The sequence below is a fragment of the Grampus griseus genome (genome assembly GCF_964374135.1).
Source record: "Grampus griseus genome assembly, chromosome: 1".
Taxonomy (NCBI): domain Eukaryota; kingdom Metazoa; phylum Chordata; class Mammalia; order Artiodactyla; family Delphinidae; genus Grampus; species Grampus griseus.
The window spans coordinates 171,893,156-171,908,928 of NC_139017.1; the positions used below are offsets into that span (position 1 = coordinate 171,893,156).

The window sequence follows — 15,773 nt, forward strand, 5'->3', positions numbered from 1 at the left end:
ATTATCTGCGCCCAGGGACTGTGGTCTCTAGGCTCCGAGTCAGCCTAGTGCCGAATGCCTAGCAGACATATCATGGGAAGGACTGAGGGCAGAAACGTGGGCTCCCAGCTTCGCTTCCCTCCTCCCGCCCCTCGGCCACCCAGAACCACTGGGTCTGCCCCCAAGGGCCAGGGCCTCCCAGCCTCTTGGGCTGTTCTCCACCCTACCCTCTTCACCTGCTTAACTCCTGCAAGACTCTGTTGAGCTATGGCTCTCCCCAAAGCCTTCCGGGACCCCTGTGCTAGGTCAAGACCCTCCTTGTGTCCAGAGCCTCTTCAGAGTCCTTGCATTTGTCACACTGGGTAATTGCTGCTCGTCTGGCCAGCTGTCCACTGGACCATCAGCTCCTGGAGGGCAGGACCGGGTGTGGCATGTCTACAAATGCCCAGGCTCCCCACCTGGCTCAGAGCTAATGCCCAACAGCTTCTGGTTTAGAGTCCAGTGCAAGGAAGACAGGGCAAGGCTGGGCGAGGGGGGCACCGGCCCCAGGCTTCCCAGAGGCTGCCCAGCACCCAGCTCCTGAGCTGGAACCTTCTGGCCCAAGACAAGCTCCCTTCTGGGATGAGAAGGTGCCTGGGTGACCCGCTCCAGCCTCGTCACTTCAGATGGACTCTTCCCAGGCCCAGCCGTCGTTGCTCTCTTCCCTGGGAAAGGGGCTGAATCTCACGGTCTCTGAATCAGATGCTGTTGGGCCTTTGATGGAGACCGGAAGACTTCTTTCCCATCTGAAGGAAGGGTCTGCTCAGCGAATCAATGGTGCAACCAGACGTGGGGTGTGGGGTGGGAGGGGGCCCATTTATAATCAGCAGTATCCCTCGGCATGCTGACAATTAATGCACTCCTGCCCTTCCAAATGGTTCTCTTTCCATTAAAGTTGTCCCCATGGGGCCTCAGCTTGGCAACACTCTCCCAGCTGTTGGTGTGAGCCACTGTAAGCGCCGGAGGTGAACAAAACAGAATGATTTTAAAAGTAATTCAAACATTTTAGAAAATTTGACACTGCCCCCTCCTCAAACTGGGACCAAATTAGATCCTGAAATCCGAGTTTGGGCACAGAATTTCAATGTCATCTGGGTCATTATTCAGCACAGAAAACATGAGGCCACTCTAGCTCCATCAGCCTTAGATGAAAGACCTCGTGCCTTTGTATCTCGGTTTCCTCTTCTGTAAAATGGGGCTACTCCTACTGGCCTCCTGGGCTAAAAGTGATAAGAGAAGGTAAAGTCCTTAGCACAGGGTCTGGGATGCATTCAGTGTTTCAGAAATAATAGTAGCAGGAGCTCCATCGTTGATGTTTTGAACACAAAGGCAACTTGGGAGAGTGGAAAGGGAATTGACTTTGAAGTCAGATCTTTTGTAGTGTGACTTTGTGTCTATTATTTCTCTGGCCTCACTTTTTCCACCTTTAAAATGGGGGTAAGAATGTCTATCCTGCCCTGATGTTGTGATGGTCAAATAAAATCATGTCCATAAAGTGATGGTCAGGTTGTCAGGGGTTGGCAGATTTTGTTGTCAGGATTTTAGAAGTAAGGGGAGCCAGGCCCAGAGAAGGCAATGTCATGCCCAGAGTCACACAGGATGTATTCTCAAAGATGACCTCACTGGGGTTCTTATCCTAGATTCACAGCCCCCTCAAAGTTCCGCAGGTGGGTCAGAGAGTCCCAGAATGCAAAGCTGTGAAGTTTTGTGTATTCTGGGGCAAGTTTCGGAAGCTCTTATTAGATTCTCAAAGGGGCCATGATCTCGCACAGTTAAAGAGCCACTATCCTGATTTAACCCCCTTTACTTCACAGGTGGAGAAACCAAGTCCCACAGAGGGCAAGGTCACAGGGCAAGTTAGAGACAGGCCAGGATTCCTTAGGGAATGGAGCCGTCCCTGCTCTAGGAGGCCCTGGGCGTCTAATGCCCAGGCTGTGGTTTTGGAAACAGTCCTACCTATGGCTCTCATAAGTTTTCAAAATCCGTTCACATCTGGCTGCTGAGTTGAATCCGTCCCTTTCCAGGTGCTACGAGGTTCTGAAGGGTCTGCTGAATTTGGGGGGAACTTGGGCAGCGATCCCACATTTTTGAGAGGTGAGGCGGGCAGCCCCACCCTGTTCAAGTAACCGTGATCATGTTGGGAATGGGAGGGGTTGGGAGGCGTTTCTAGCCTGGATGGCCCAGGATGGTGAGCTTTGGGGGACTGGGGGAAGGCACTGGGTAGGAGTGGGTGGTGAGTGTGAGGTGCTTGTGGGACCCCCAGGAGGGGAAGCTCAGCTGGGTTGCAAGCCCCTGCCCTGCTCTCCCCTGCCCCCAACTCTCCACTCCTCCACCCCTCCCCCACCCCAGCCCTGCCGTCTAGGAGACCTGCAGACAGGGCCCAGCGCCTTCTGGCTTTGCTTGTTGTGAGCTGCTGCCTGAGTTTCTGATCCCATCTCATCTCTATTTCCTGTCACCTCGGAATCACTCTCCGGGACACCCAGGAATTTGCTTTGCCTGCTTCTAAACCAGCCTTCTTTCCTACCTCCAGCCCCCTCTTTTTTTTTAATCCACAAAGCTGCTTCCGCAAATAATAAAGCGCACACACCACCAGGTTTGATTAATTAACTGCACAAAAATGCTGGGGAAACCAGTGAAGGAGATAATTATGCAAAACCGATAGTGTCAGGTTTACCAGCTACTTCTCTCCCCCCTCCTGCACTCTGAGGACTTGGGGGAGGGGTTCTTCCCTTTTCCCTGGAGCTGCTTGGTGAAAGAGGGGCTCCCCAATAAGTCCTGCTCACAAAGGTCAGGAGAGAGGCAGGCAGGAGGGGCGTTGGGGGGGTAATGAGCAATGGGGGCAGGGCGGCCGCGCTGGGGACACACCTGATGGGCCATCTTCAGCCATTCCCAGGTGCGCTTGCCGATAGACGCCCCTTCCCACCAGGCCCCAAACCAGGCCCATTTCTCCTCTTCCTCCCTGCTTTAGGCTCTTACCTGGAATGGTAAGAGCTGGGCTTTGAGGTGGGAGTAGGCAGAACACACATTTGGGTCAAATTCCCCAGATCCACTGGGGCTGCCCCACCTCCCAGACAGAGGAGTTCTGGGGGGCGTGAAGCCCCCTGACTCCTGCACCGGGGAGATCATAGGGCATTTGCGGCCTCACTGAGTTTGTTCTCCATCTTTCTACGGGGAGGGCCGGCCCAGAGTGGGGCTAGGCCGTGCTCGGGCCCCTGCCCAGTGGCGTCCCGGGCCCTGGCACTCCTCCCGCCTGGCCCAGCTCACAGCGCCCGCTCCACCCCGAGGAGGTGAGGTCTCACGTGGGCTCTCTTCCCCCCCCCCCCCGCCACCCCCGCCCCCCGGGGGCCCAGGCGCCGGCTCACCTCCTGCCTGCCTCGGCGTCGCGGTAGTCCTCGATGGCCAGCCGGAGCTTGCGCCGGTGCAGGGAGCTGCACACGCCCAGACCCAGCTCTAGGTCCTCGTCACTCAGGCTCAGCAGCACCTGCGCCGGGCAGGTGGGGACTGAGGCGTGGGGGCGGGGACCCAAGGCACCCCTCCCCTCAGTGGGCGCGCGGCCCCGGGAACGTCTCTGCAGCCGCCTCGCCTCCAGCCACTGCTCCAGGAGGCCGGGCGGGGGGACCGCTGACCTGGTTGAAAGGGCCCGCTAGTCCTGCCCTGCGTCCCTCCAGCCAGGTAAGGGAAGGTTAGTCCCATTTGAAAGACAGGGAGGCTGAGGCTCAGAAGGGCTGTGTGCCTTGTTGGAGAGACACAGTGGTTTACTGGAGCCTGAACCCAGCCAGCTCCTCTAACCCAGAGGATGGGATGCTGGACGGGGCGTTCCCACGGGGGTCCGGCAGGTGCCCTACCTTCCCACTCTTGACGTTCTCCGCACAGGCCTTGACGTACATGGGCATGGCCATGACCACCTCCAGCCAGGCCTGGACGGTGCCGGCCTTCCAGTGCGACATGGGCGTGGTCCTGACCAGCTCCACCTGCTGCAGCCGGTCTGTCTGCTCCTCGCCCTCCGACAGGCTGAGGCTCTGGCGCGTGGGGCTGCACTGGCTGTCCGAGTCTGCAACACACAGGCACACAGGGCCGTGCTGGGGAGTGGGGTGAGGGGCAGGGCAAGGGCTGCAGGGGGCAGGGACTGGGCAGGCTGTGCCCCCTGAGTCTGCACCCCAGCGGATGCAGGGGGTGGGCAGGGATGTCTTTCCCCCGACACATTTCTTCTTTTCAGAATCCAAACGGCTTTTGTTTGGTTTTGCTGCCCCTCCCCCAGTCCAAAGTAATCTGTGTCCTCTAAAAGAAAAGAATTTTAAAAACTTAATCCAGAAAAGAATAAAAATAAAATAGAAAGTGAAAATCACCCCAAATCCTATGCTACCCAGAGACAGCAGCTGCTAGTATTTAGTTAAATGGTCTTTGGGATACACAAATGCCTAGGCTTACAAACACACACAAATCCCCATGTTTACATGATGTGTTCCGTTTTGTAATATGCTGTTCTCATTTACACGACGGAGGACACCCTTCCGTCTCAGCGGAGACTGCACAGGATTCATCAAAGGGATGCTCTGAGTCTATTTCACCCGCTGCCTGTTGATGGGCCTGGGCTGTCCCTCATTTTTCACTATTGTAAACAGCGCCAAGGCAGCCATCTTCGGGCAACTGGGTGATTTATATTTTTAGGATAAATGGAGCCCCCGCTCTGTTCCTTAACACACCGAAGCCTGTTTCTGGAGTGGCCCTCACAGACAAAAACGTCTCTCCACCAGCATTTTCCAGCCCCGTTCCTGAATCCATGGTCAGCTGCATCAACACTTGAGAAATATACCAAGTTCAGGTGGTGAAGAGTCAACCGAGAAGGGAAAAGAATCTTTCTCTAAAGCAGGGTTAAATGAAAACCCAAATGGATAAACTCCATACCGTGAGAGATGACAAGTATTAAAAAATAAGCCTGATTTGAAATGACCCTATATTATATTGTATATATAGTAAAACAATGGGTATGGAGAACACAAAAATGTTATCGTTACTGAGTTTGGAAGTCTGAGGCTATTTCCCTCTTGCTATAACTCTGGGTATCATCAAAGTTCCATAATAAACATGTATAACTTTGTAATGAAAAAGTTGGAAAAATTAAAAAATTAGGAAGCAGCATAAATGGTTATGGATGGGAGTTTGAATGAATGATGCTCCATTCATATGTTGGAATATAAGCAATTAATTTAAAAATCTGTCACAGGAGAATAGGTGTTTTTTTTTTTGTTTTTTTTTTTTTTTTGCTGTACGCAGGCCTCTCACTGTTGTGGCCTCTCCCGTTGCAGAGCACAGGCTCCGGACGCACAGGCTCAGCGGCCATGGCTCACGAGCCCAGCCGCTCCACGGCATGTGGGATCTTCCCGGACCGGGGCATGAACCCGTGTCCCCTGCAGCGGCAGACGGACCCTCAACCCCTGCGCCACCAGGGAAGCCCAGGAGAATAGTTTTGACATTGGAAAATGTTCACAATCTATTGTCAAGTGTAGAAGCACAGTACAAGATAGCGCGTACGATGTAACCCCAACCACATTAAAAAATATATATGACTATATATAATGTATAATATAATTATGTATATTACATATATATGTAATATATTACATTATACTAGGTGGTATATTACATATACCATTACATATACATATAGTATATTACATATACTAGGTAAATGTTAAAAGTCTTTATCTCTGGAAAGGGGTGATGGGTAATTGTGCATGAATGTGTGTGTGTGTGAGTGTGCACTTGTGAGTGTGACAGTGTGTGTGCATGTTTTTCTATTTCCCAAGTTTTCTGCATTGACTATATTATTTTTGAAATTGAAAAAAAACCACAGCCTAGAAATCTTACTTTTTCAAGTCACAAAACCCCTTCCCCCAATTCCCTTGCCTCCCTCTGTTGAAACACCTTGGATGACTCTTGGGAAATGGCTATACCAGCTTGGTGGCCACACACTTCTCCTTCATCCCAGGTCCACTGAAACCTTTCTCCCCAACGCTTGGGGGCCTCTAACTGCCCAGCCAAGAGCGCTTCGGGGCCCACAGTCACCCGGCCTGAAAGATGCCACCCCCAGTCCAGCAGGGCACTGGGCAGAGCGATCTAACTCTGGGTGGACAGAGATGGTGCCTCGTGCCTCAGTTTCCACCCCTGCAAGTTGTCATGATGCTGCTCCCAGCCTTCTTCCTCCTTCTCTGGGCTGCCCTGCAGACTCAGTGACAGTGGGGGTGATGGGGCCTATCTGTACTGGATGGGTAGGGGTGAGAGGTCACTGCAGCATCATTATATTTCCCTTCTCAGGTGGACGGAAGGCGACCCCGCACCCCCCAGCCCGGAAAACAGCAGATGGCACAGACTATGTGCAGGTCGCTGATCTGAGCACACGTGTTGCCATGGTGCCCCGGAATGCGGAAACAGCGGCTGCCTCTGCAGCCCTGCCTGGGGGCTCCAAGACCTCGCCTGGTAAGAGAGCTAGCTGCCTGGCTAGGGCACAGACCTCAGCCTAGGGGTCCCCTCCTGCTGGAACCGTGCTCCCAAGGACAGGCTTGGCTGGCAGGGAAGCCTTTCTGATTGGGTCCTACAGGTGTTGACCACTGGCACCCAAACAGGGTGTCCTTCTTAGCTTGGAGAGAGCTGAGAACCTCTGCCTTATTCCTGTAGTGGAGTCCTGTCTCTGTTTCATGATTCTGGGAAGATGAGAGACCATGTGAGACTGAATCTGGTTACCCCAAATCTCGAGACACAGCCCATGTTGTCCATTTGGACCAGCCCTGTGGGAAGAGACCAGGCTTTGGAGTTGAATAGACTTTGGCTTTAGGCAAATTCCTTTACCTCTTGAAGCCTCAGTTTTCCCATCTATAAAATGGGAATAATATTCAATAATAATATCTACCACCTAGGTTAGCATGACTATTGTAAATTCTGAATGTGAAGCCGTAGTAGGCACTCAGTCAAGGGTGACTGTTATTGGTAATAAAGGGCTTCTCCCCTGGGGCTTGGGCAATTTTTTTGGCTACACCTAGAATTTAGCAGTCGTTGCCTCAGTCCCTCCCTGCATTCCTGGGATGAAATGTGATTTGAGTTCAGTTCAGGTGCTTAGGGAGGGAACCCAGTCCCACCTGTTGTCAAGCCCACCTGGGCAGAAGTTCACCATCCCAGTCAGACTCCGGCCTGGCTGGGAGGGGGCACCTGTGAGGGAAGGGGCGAATTTGTGGATTCGGTGCCAAGGTGGGGGCTAAGGGTGTGTTTGCGGTGCTTGGCTATATGTCCCCAGTAAGGGAGATCAAGGGGCGTAGGACGGGGAAAGACAGGAGAGAGAGAGAATGAAAGAGAGACTCAAAGAGCAAACCTTCAGGAAGAAATAGTGTTACAGGGACACGAAAACAAGAAGATAAACAGGCTGGAGAGACTGAGTAGAGAGGGAATGACAGATAAGTGGACAAAGAGAAAAAGCAGACTTCCGGTGTGTGTGTGTGTACACACTCGTGAGTGTGTGTTTTCCTGAGCTTGGTGTGTCTTTGTGAGTGTGTGCAGGTTATTCTATAGCTAACTGGCCTCGGGCCTGTGCGGGGAGCTGGCTTTTCAGTTCACGTTGTTTATGGAGTCCAGGCTCGAGGAATGCCAGAGGCCAAGCTGGGTTCATATGAGCAAACCACACATTTTGGGTTCTGAGAAAAGACAGCTACTCACCAGCCCACCTCTTTCACCCCCTCCCCGCCCCGACCCCCAGGACTTGAACGCCAAGGAGAAGATGCTGCAGAAGGACGGAGGGTGGGGGGAGTCTTTGCGGCCATAAACCGTTAATTAAAGGCAATTTCCAAAATGTAGGCATTATGGTGCCAGATTTCATGTCTGGGATCCCATCAGTCCCGGCTTTTATTTCCCCTCTGTCTCAGCCCTGAGAGTGGGAATAACTCATGTTTACGGCCAGGAGCTCAGAGGAGGCTGGGGAGTTAGAGGGGCTGACCGAGCCCCTGGCAGACTCTGAGGCAGTGCCAGCAACAAGCAGCCACTCTGGATCCTTCCGGACACCAGGAGGGCCGTGGTGATTCTGGAAGGAGAGGGTCTCACCCTCCCAACCACCCCCGACACGCATGCACCGCAGAACCTCAGCAATGAGTCATTGAGTTCTCCCTCAAACTGGGCCTACAGAGGCAGCTGTGCTAGCCTAGCACAGGGGTTGGCAAACTACAGCCCAAGGGCCAAATCCAGCCCTCTACCTGTTTCCCTAGATAAAATTTTATTGGGACACAGCCATGCTCATTTGTTTACACATTGTCTAAGGCTGCTTTCCTGTTACAATAGCAGAGCTGAGTAGTTGTGACAGATTGGTCCCAAAAGCCTAAAATGTTTATTATCTGGCCTGTTATAGAAAATCCTTTACAGAAACCCTGAGGTTCCAAGGTGGCAATGGACTGTGAGAGACCTTGGTGTGAAGCCCAGCTCTGCTGCTTACCAGCCAGATGATCCTGGGGAAGTGTTCTCAGTTTTCTCAGCCTCGCTTTCCCCATCTGTGAAATGGGGTGATAATAATGCTACTCTCACAGGTCTGTGTGGGGATGAAAGGAGATGATGTATGATGTGGACAAAGTGCTCAGCCCGGTGTCTGGCATACAGTGTGCGCTCAGTGATTGAGCGGGACCTCTGTCCTCTGCAGGCTCATGTCGCTCACAGTCTAGACCCACTCTGTCCAGTGTAGTAGTCACAAGCCACATGTGGCCACTGAGCATTTGCAGTGTGGTTAGTCCCCGTTGAGAAGGGTCCACGGTATAAAATAAACCCTGGATTTTGAAGACTTTGTACAAAAAAAGATGTAAAATATCTCATTAATAATTTTTATATTGATCACATATTGAAATGATAATATTTTGGGTATATTGAGTTAAAAAATATACATTACTACGACTCATTTCACCTGTTTCTTTTTACTTCTTAGTGCATCTACCAGAAAATCTAAAACCACATATGTGGCTTACATTATATTTTACTGGGCAGAGCTAGTCTGGATGGAAGATTTTTGTTTTTTCATTCCATTTCACCCCCTCTGTTTGTTTGGAAGTGAAGCACCCTATTTCTCTGTTTTTGGTTCAGTAGTTCTCTAAGTGTGGTCCCTGGGCCAGTAGCAGCAGCAACACCTGGGAATTTGTTGGAAGTGAAAATTCTAGATGCCCACCCCAGATCTCCTGGCCCCCAGGTGATTCTGATGTATGCTGAAGTTCTAGAACCTTCTTTAATGATTACTCTTTGAGATGTACTATGCATATTTAACTTAAAACCTGGGGTTATCAGTATCTTAATGCCCTCTCCTAAATAGTAAGAGTTATTTAACACATATTACTTCTTTTTTAAAAAATAAAATAAATTTATTTATTTATTTATTATTTTTGGCTGTGTTGGGTCTTCACTGCTGCACGCAGGCTTTCTCTGGTTGTGGTGAGTGGGGGCTACTCTTTGTTGTGGTGCGTGGGCTTCTCGTTGCAGTGGCTTCTCTTGTTGCAGAGCACGGTCTCTAGGCACGTGGGCTTCAGTAGTTGTGGCTCGCGGGCTCTAGAGCGCAGGCTCAGTAGTTGTGGTGCACGGGCTTAGTTGCTCTGCGGCATGTGGGATCTTCCCAGACCAGGGATCAAACCTGTGTCCCCTTCATTGGCAGGTGGATTCATAACCACTGTGCCACCAGTGAAGGCCCTAAAACATATCACTTCTGATCACTCTTCCTGACTTACACTCTATCATGTCCAGTATTTTAATTCCATCCTTTAAAAAAAAGTCCTACAATTTAGACATTGTCATCATGATTACTTTATACTGGTAATATTTGCTTAAAACAATTTACCTACATGTTTACCAGTTTCTTTGTTCATCATTTCTTCTAGTGTCTCAGACCTCACTTCTAGGATAACTTTTCTTATTCCTGAAGAACATGATTTAAAAATTCCTCCATAAAGATTATTTTGGTGGTAAGCTTTTATGACTTTTGTTTATCTGAAAAAAGTCTATATGTCATCCTTGTTCTTAAAGAGCTTTGCTGGGTACATAGTTTTAGGCTGACAGTTTTTTTTCTCTTTGCACTGGAAAACATTGCTCCACTCTCTCTCTCTCCTTTTCACTAATGAGAAGTCAGCTCCAGTCTGATTGTTTTTTTGTTAGCTACTCTTCAGAGTTTCTCTTTGTCTTTGGTGTTCAGTTTCATTATGATGTGGCTAGAGGTAGCTTTCTTTTTATTTATCCTGATGGATATAAATTGTGCTTCCTGCATCTGTGGGTTCATTTTTGGAATATTCTCAACCATTACCTCTTCTCCATTCTCTGTTTGCTCTCCTTCTGAGGTTAGATTTTCTTCCCTATCTTATAACCTAGTGCTGTCCAATAGAACTTTCTGTGATAATGGACATGTATATAGGCATACCTTTTTTTTTTATTTTACTTCATTTTATTGTACTTGCAGATACTGATTTTTTTTTTACAAATTGAAGGTTTGTGGTAACCTTGCGTCAAGTAAGTCTATCAGAACCATTTTTCCAATAGCATTTGCTCCCTTCATGTCTCTGTGTCAGATTTTGGCAATTCTCGTAATATTCCAAACATTTTCATTATTACATTTGTTATGGTGACCTGTGATCAGTGATCTTTTATGTTACTATTGCAAAAAGATTACGACTTGATGAAGGCTCAGTTGATGGTTAGCATTTGATAGCAATAAAGTATTTTTAAATTAAGGTATGTACACTGTTTTTTAGACATAACGCTATTGCTTACTTAATAGAGTACAGTACAGTGTAAACATAACATTTATATGCACTGGGAAACCAAAAAGTTCATGTGACTTACTTTATTGTGGTATTTACTGTGGTGGTCTGAAACCCAGCCCATGACATCTTTGAGGTCTGCCTGCAATATACATTGTCCAGTGTGACAGCTGTTAGCCACATGGCTATGAGCACTTAAAATGTGCTCATAGGGGCTTCCCTGGTGGCGCAGTGGTTGAGAGTCTGCCTGCCGATGCAGGGGACACGGGTTCGTGCCTTGGTCCGGGAGGATCCCACATGCTACAGAGCGGCTGGGCCCATGAGCCATGGCTGCTGAGCCTGCGCGTCTGGAGCCTGTGCTCCGCAACGGGAGAGGCCACAACAGTGAGAGGCCCGCGTACCGCAAAAAAAAAAAAAAAAAGTGCTCATAGGAACTGAGTTATCAATTTAATTTAATTTTAATTGATCCAAATATAAGTTACATGGCCATATGTGGCTAGTGGCTATTGTAGTGAGCCAGAAAGCTCTGATTTCTTCTTCATGGTCTTCATCAACTTATCTCTCTGCATTGCAGTCTGGGTAATTTCCTTAGACATATTTTCCATTTTAAAAATTCTCTCTTCAGCTATTTAGTCTGCTGTTTAACCCATCTTTTTTATTTTGTTTTGTTAACAACTATATATATATATTTTCATTTCTAAAATTTCTATTTGGTTCTTTTTCAAGTTCTCCTGGTCTTTCCAGATAGTCTCTTGTTGTTTGTTCAGGTCTATGATGTCTTACATTTCCTTAAACATCCTTAAATATTTAATCTTACATTTCCTTAAATATTGCATACATATTATGTTGTATTTGGTATTGATCATTACTGTATCTGAGAGGGCTTGGAGGGTCCAAATTTGTTGTTTGTTTCTGCTGATTCTCATGCATGCTGAACTCATATTTGATCTTATTATGGGACTCTCTAGGTTCTAAATAAGAGATGCTTTCCTCCTGAGAGGATGGACATTTCTTCTGCTGGGGTGGGGAGGAGATAGGGAGTGGGGATGATACCTGGGAGCAGGGACCACTCCACCCCCGTCAGAGAGGCCCTGGAAGAATGAGAGAGTCACAGTTTCTGACACTTCGTTTTGCACACCCCAAGGTTTACTCCCCTGTCACTGGTCCTGACATCAGCATCTGTGTCCATGACAAACTCCAGTTTTTGCCTTTGGTTATCACTCACTGCTCCTGTCCTGGTATTGGCTCATGGCCTTTTATTTTTGGATGGAAGTGCCTTGGGAATTTCCCTTATTTTTGATGAGGCCAGCGATGTATTGAAAAGTATGTTTTGTTTCAGGTGTAGTGGTTTTGTAGCGGGAGGTCCTTCAGAGTCTGCCTTCCTCCACACTGCCCTGACTGGACACCCCTCTTGCTATGTGCACTGTTCATGCAGCACTCTTCACGTTCTGCTGGCACTGCCATGCATGGGTCTGTCCACCTGCCCTGCCTGAAGGGAATCCCTAAGTCAGTGTTCAAATCTATCCATCTCTTTATTACCCAGGCCTGGTTCATGGTGTTGCTTAATACCATTAGTGGTGGTAGAAGCCCAAGTTATGGGAAGGGGATGGACAATACCACTTTGCTTTGCTTTTCATTTGAATCTGCCCAGGGACCTTGTCTGCTCAACACGCTTCACTGGCTCCCTGGATAAAACCCAAGTTCCTCACATGACAAGGCTCTGTGTGGCCCAGCCCTGCCAACTTTGCCAGCTTCTCCTCGGTCTGTCACCCCTTCCCTGGGCTTCTTGGGACCACTTCCCTGGTGCTCCTGCCTCTCCCACCCACCATCTCCAATCAGCTGTGCCTGCTCCCCTCTCTGCCTGAAAGGTGGTCTGCTGCTGTCTCCTCTGCCGGAACTCCTATGAAGCCTTCAGGGCTCTGTTTAAATGTCGCCTCTTCCGGGGACCCCTTCTCTGGTCACCTGGCATAGGTCAGTCACCCCCTGAAACACACACCCCTCCACAGCCCTCAAACCACACTCACACAAGCTCTCATTCCAGGTACCGAGCCTGCACTTCTCACAGCTGAAGGTAATTAATGATCGTGTAATTGTTTGATGGGTGTCTGGCTTCCCACTAGATGTCAACTCCACGAGGACAGGAGCTGGCCCTGTTCTGCTCTCTGGGTATCCCTGGTACCTAGCAAGGGCCCAAACCAGTGGCGGGCTAGTAAATGTTTAACAACCAGCTCTCGTATTTTTAAAAAGCGCTTTGGGGGGAAAAAAAAGAAAGAAAGTTTTTGGTTTATAGCATTTGTTTGCCCATCTCTGTGGTGTAAATATGCCCATTGTGGCCAATTTCAGTTGCCAACATGATGCCCCTGGGCATGGGGTTGGAAATCAGTTTGTGAGCCTGTATGAGCTCCAGCCCACTGCTGCCTGGAACAGAAGGGGCTCTGTACGTTTTGGTTAAAGGAAGGTAGGCAGGGGCTTCCCTGATGGCGCAGTGGTTGAGAGTCCGCCTGCCGATGCAGGGGACACGGGTTCGCGCCCCGGTCCGGGAGGATCCCATGTGCCGCGGAGCGGCTGGGCCCGTGAGCCATGGCCGCTGAGCCTGTGCGTCCGGAACCTGTGCTCCGCAACGGGATAGGCCACAACAGTGAGATGCCCGCGTACTGCCAAAAAAAAAAAAAAAAAAAAGAAGGTAGGTAGGACGGGAGGTGAGGAGGGAGGGAGCAGGCCTCCCTCTCCAGGCTCACCTCCTGCTGGCCCCACCTCCTTTAGGCCGCCTCAGGATGCTGGTTCCTCGAATGTACACGTGGTCTCAGGGCCTATTGGCCTTGGCATTACTGAATGACGATCGGGACCAGACCATTCTTTGTCATGGGGGCCGTCTGTGTTTAGCAGCATCCCCAGCCTCCACCCACTAGAGGCCAGTGAGCACGCAGTGTGGCTGCTCCCAGCGCCCCATCTTTTCTCCCCGGGCCCCTCTGTCCTCAGACCAGCCCTGCTCCGGCAGCCGACTCCCGTCTAAACTCCCTGCCCTCGGACAGTGGTAGGGGAGCCCCTGTCAGCACTTTCAAGCCAAACGCTGAATTCTCATTTTTTAAACACTGCATTATAAGGTGAAAAAATGATGTTTTATGGCCTGATAACGGCCGCTGTGCTGGAGGGAGATGCTTTGCTCCAGCGCCCGGTCACAACTCCCGTGAAATACTAGGTGCAAAGGTCAGGCCCTCTGAGCCTGGGCCACCGGGACCGGACAGCGTGGTCTGAACGGCATCAAGTCACTAACTGTGCAGCTGTGGGGTCAACAGCAGGTCCCCAGGTGGGCTGCCACCAATCCCGAACACCCCGACCCCAGAGCCAAGCAGGCCTTTGGAGGCCCTGAGCTAAAAGCTGATGGCACTCCCACCCCACGTGTCCCTTCAAATACACTAAACCATGTGGTACCCGGAAAAAGCCCACAGAGCTCTGCTCTCACCAGTGATAACTACTTAATGCTTAAAACCCACCCGCATACTTCCCTTTCCCCTCATCTGAGCCTAAGCTGTGCTCACTGTGTCTGTCCCCAGCTCGACAGGTCCCCTGCCCCCAGCCTCAGAGGACACCCTCCTCCAGCCACGCTTCCTGCCAGCCCCTCCTCCCCACACCCTGAGAATTTTCCAAGGCAGCAGGGAATTGACTTGGTGGAGTCGACAAGGCTCATTTCCCAGGTATATGCTTGGCAAGTACTTTCTAATTTTACAGACTTCGGAGGAACATGCTCAGAAGAGGTCCAGGGAAGGCAAACATACTATGATCCAATGACAACTACTGTATGCTTTAAAAAAATGTATCAAAACGTTCCTTTTTCCTCCTTGCTAACCTGTTGTAATGCTGAATAGTGCCCACATTTGGGAAAGTCCTTCTTAGACTCTAACTTGCAGCTGATGTCTCCTCCCTTTTTTTGCTTCCACCAGGAAAGTATTCCAGCCGGCTGCTGGCCTCCCCATGTATTCCCACAGCTAGTTCTCTTTTTCAACCTGCTTTCCTGGCCAACTTCTCTGTTGGTGGATGGGCCTGAAAGGTGAATTCTGTGAGAAACGAGGGGCCTCTTTAAAGCCACAGGCAGGAGGAGGGTTCTTCTCCACATGCCCATGTAGGGACAGTACAAGTTTGTGTCGGTGCAGTTCTTAGAGGCAAAGCTGGAGGCGATGGATAGCTGTGGGGTCTGAGAACCCCTAATGGATCTGCAGTCCCGCCTCTTCTTCCCTTCACCGACCCTCCCAGCTCCCCTGTGGGCCTCAGGACATCTCTGCTCAGCCTGCTTCCATGAGCCACATGGACTGTGGTCATTGTGTTGGCCGTGAGACCCAGTCCGTTTGCTCGCTGGGCCGGGGCACCGCAGCTGAGTCAGATCCGTGAAGCTCTGGCTTGGGCGTGGCCTTTGGAGGCAGTGCCTCCTTTGGGATCATCCTCATCGAATGATGACCTCCTGCCTCCTCAAAATGCCTCACAGTGCCTCCTGGAAGTTTCCTGCACCAGGGGCGAGCGACTTTATTTCTTGCCCAAAGGGCAATAGGAACAGCAAAGATGTTTAAGGGCGGTATTCGGTTAACTTCCTTCAAAATGAAGAGCACTTTGGTGAGGCTTGTGCTGGGGGCCTTCTTGCAACTCAGATGCTATAGGAAATGTCAGTGAGAAAACTGGTGCTAGCCATGGCTCTTGGTCATGCATCCTGAAACACGATCCCTGGCGGAGTCTGGAGCCAGGACTGGTGGCCACCATGCTCACTGCGGACTGACACCCCTCTCAAACCCACTGATATGTTTGCCAGAGCCTTGGCACAAGGCAAAACATCCTAGGAAGTTTCCACTCACTTGGGGAAATAAGCCTCTCCCCGCTTTTAGATGACCTCCTTTAATTGTGACACCTCTTCTCTGCCTCCCTCCAGGACTAGATTGTTCGAACGGCTCACGGTTTTATCATCTTCACTCATATCTGCCTGGAAAGTGGTGTAGTGCAATAGTCTGC

At 50.2% G+C, this 15,773-nt stretch overlaps 1 protein-coding gene across 1 annotated transcript in view; it reads right to left on the bottom strand.

Moving 5' to 3' along the window:
* KAZN (kazrin, periplakin interacting protein) overlaps positions 1-15,773 on the bottom strand; it is a gene marked incomplete at both ends in the record, with an annotated part of 461,871 nt that overhangs the window by 16,254 nt on the left and 429,844 nt on the right. Inside the window, 2 exons of the mRNA XM_082672291.1 lie at positions 3,381-3,499; positions 3,864-4,069. Of these exons, the coding sequence (XP_082528417.1) occupies positions 3,381-3,499; positions 3,864-4,069 (325 nt within the window). The remainder of the gene's footprint in view (positions 1-3,380; positions 3,500-3,863; positions 4,070-15,773) is intronic.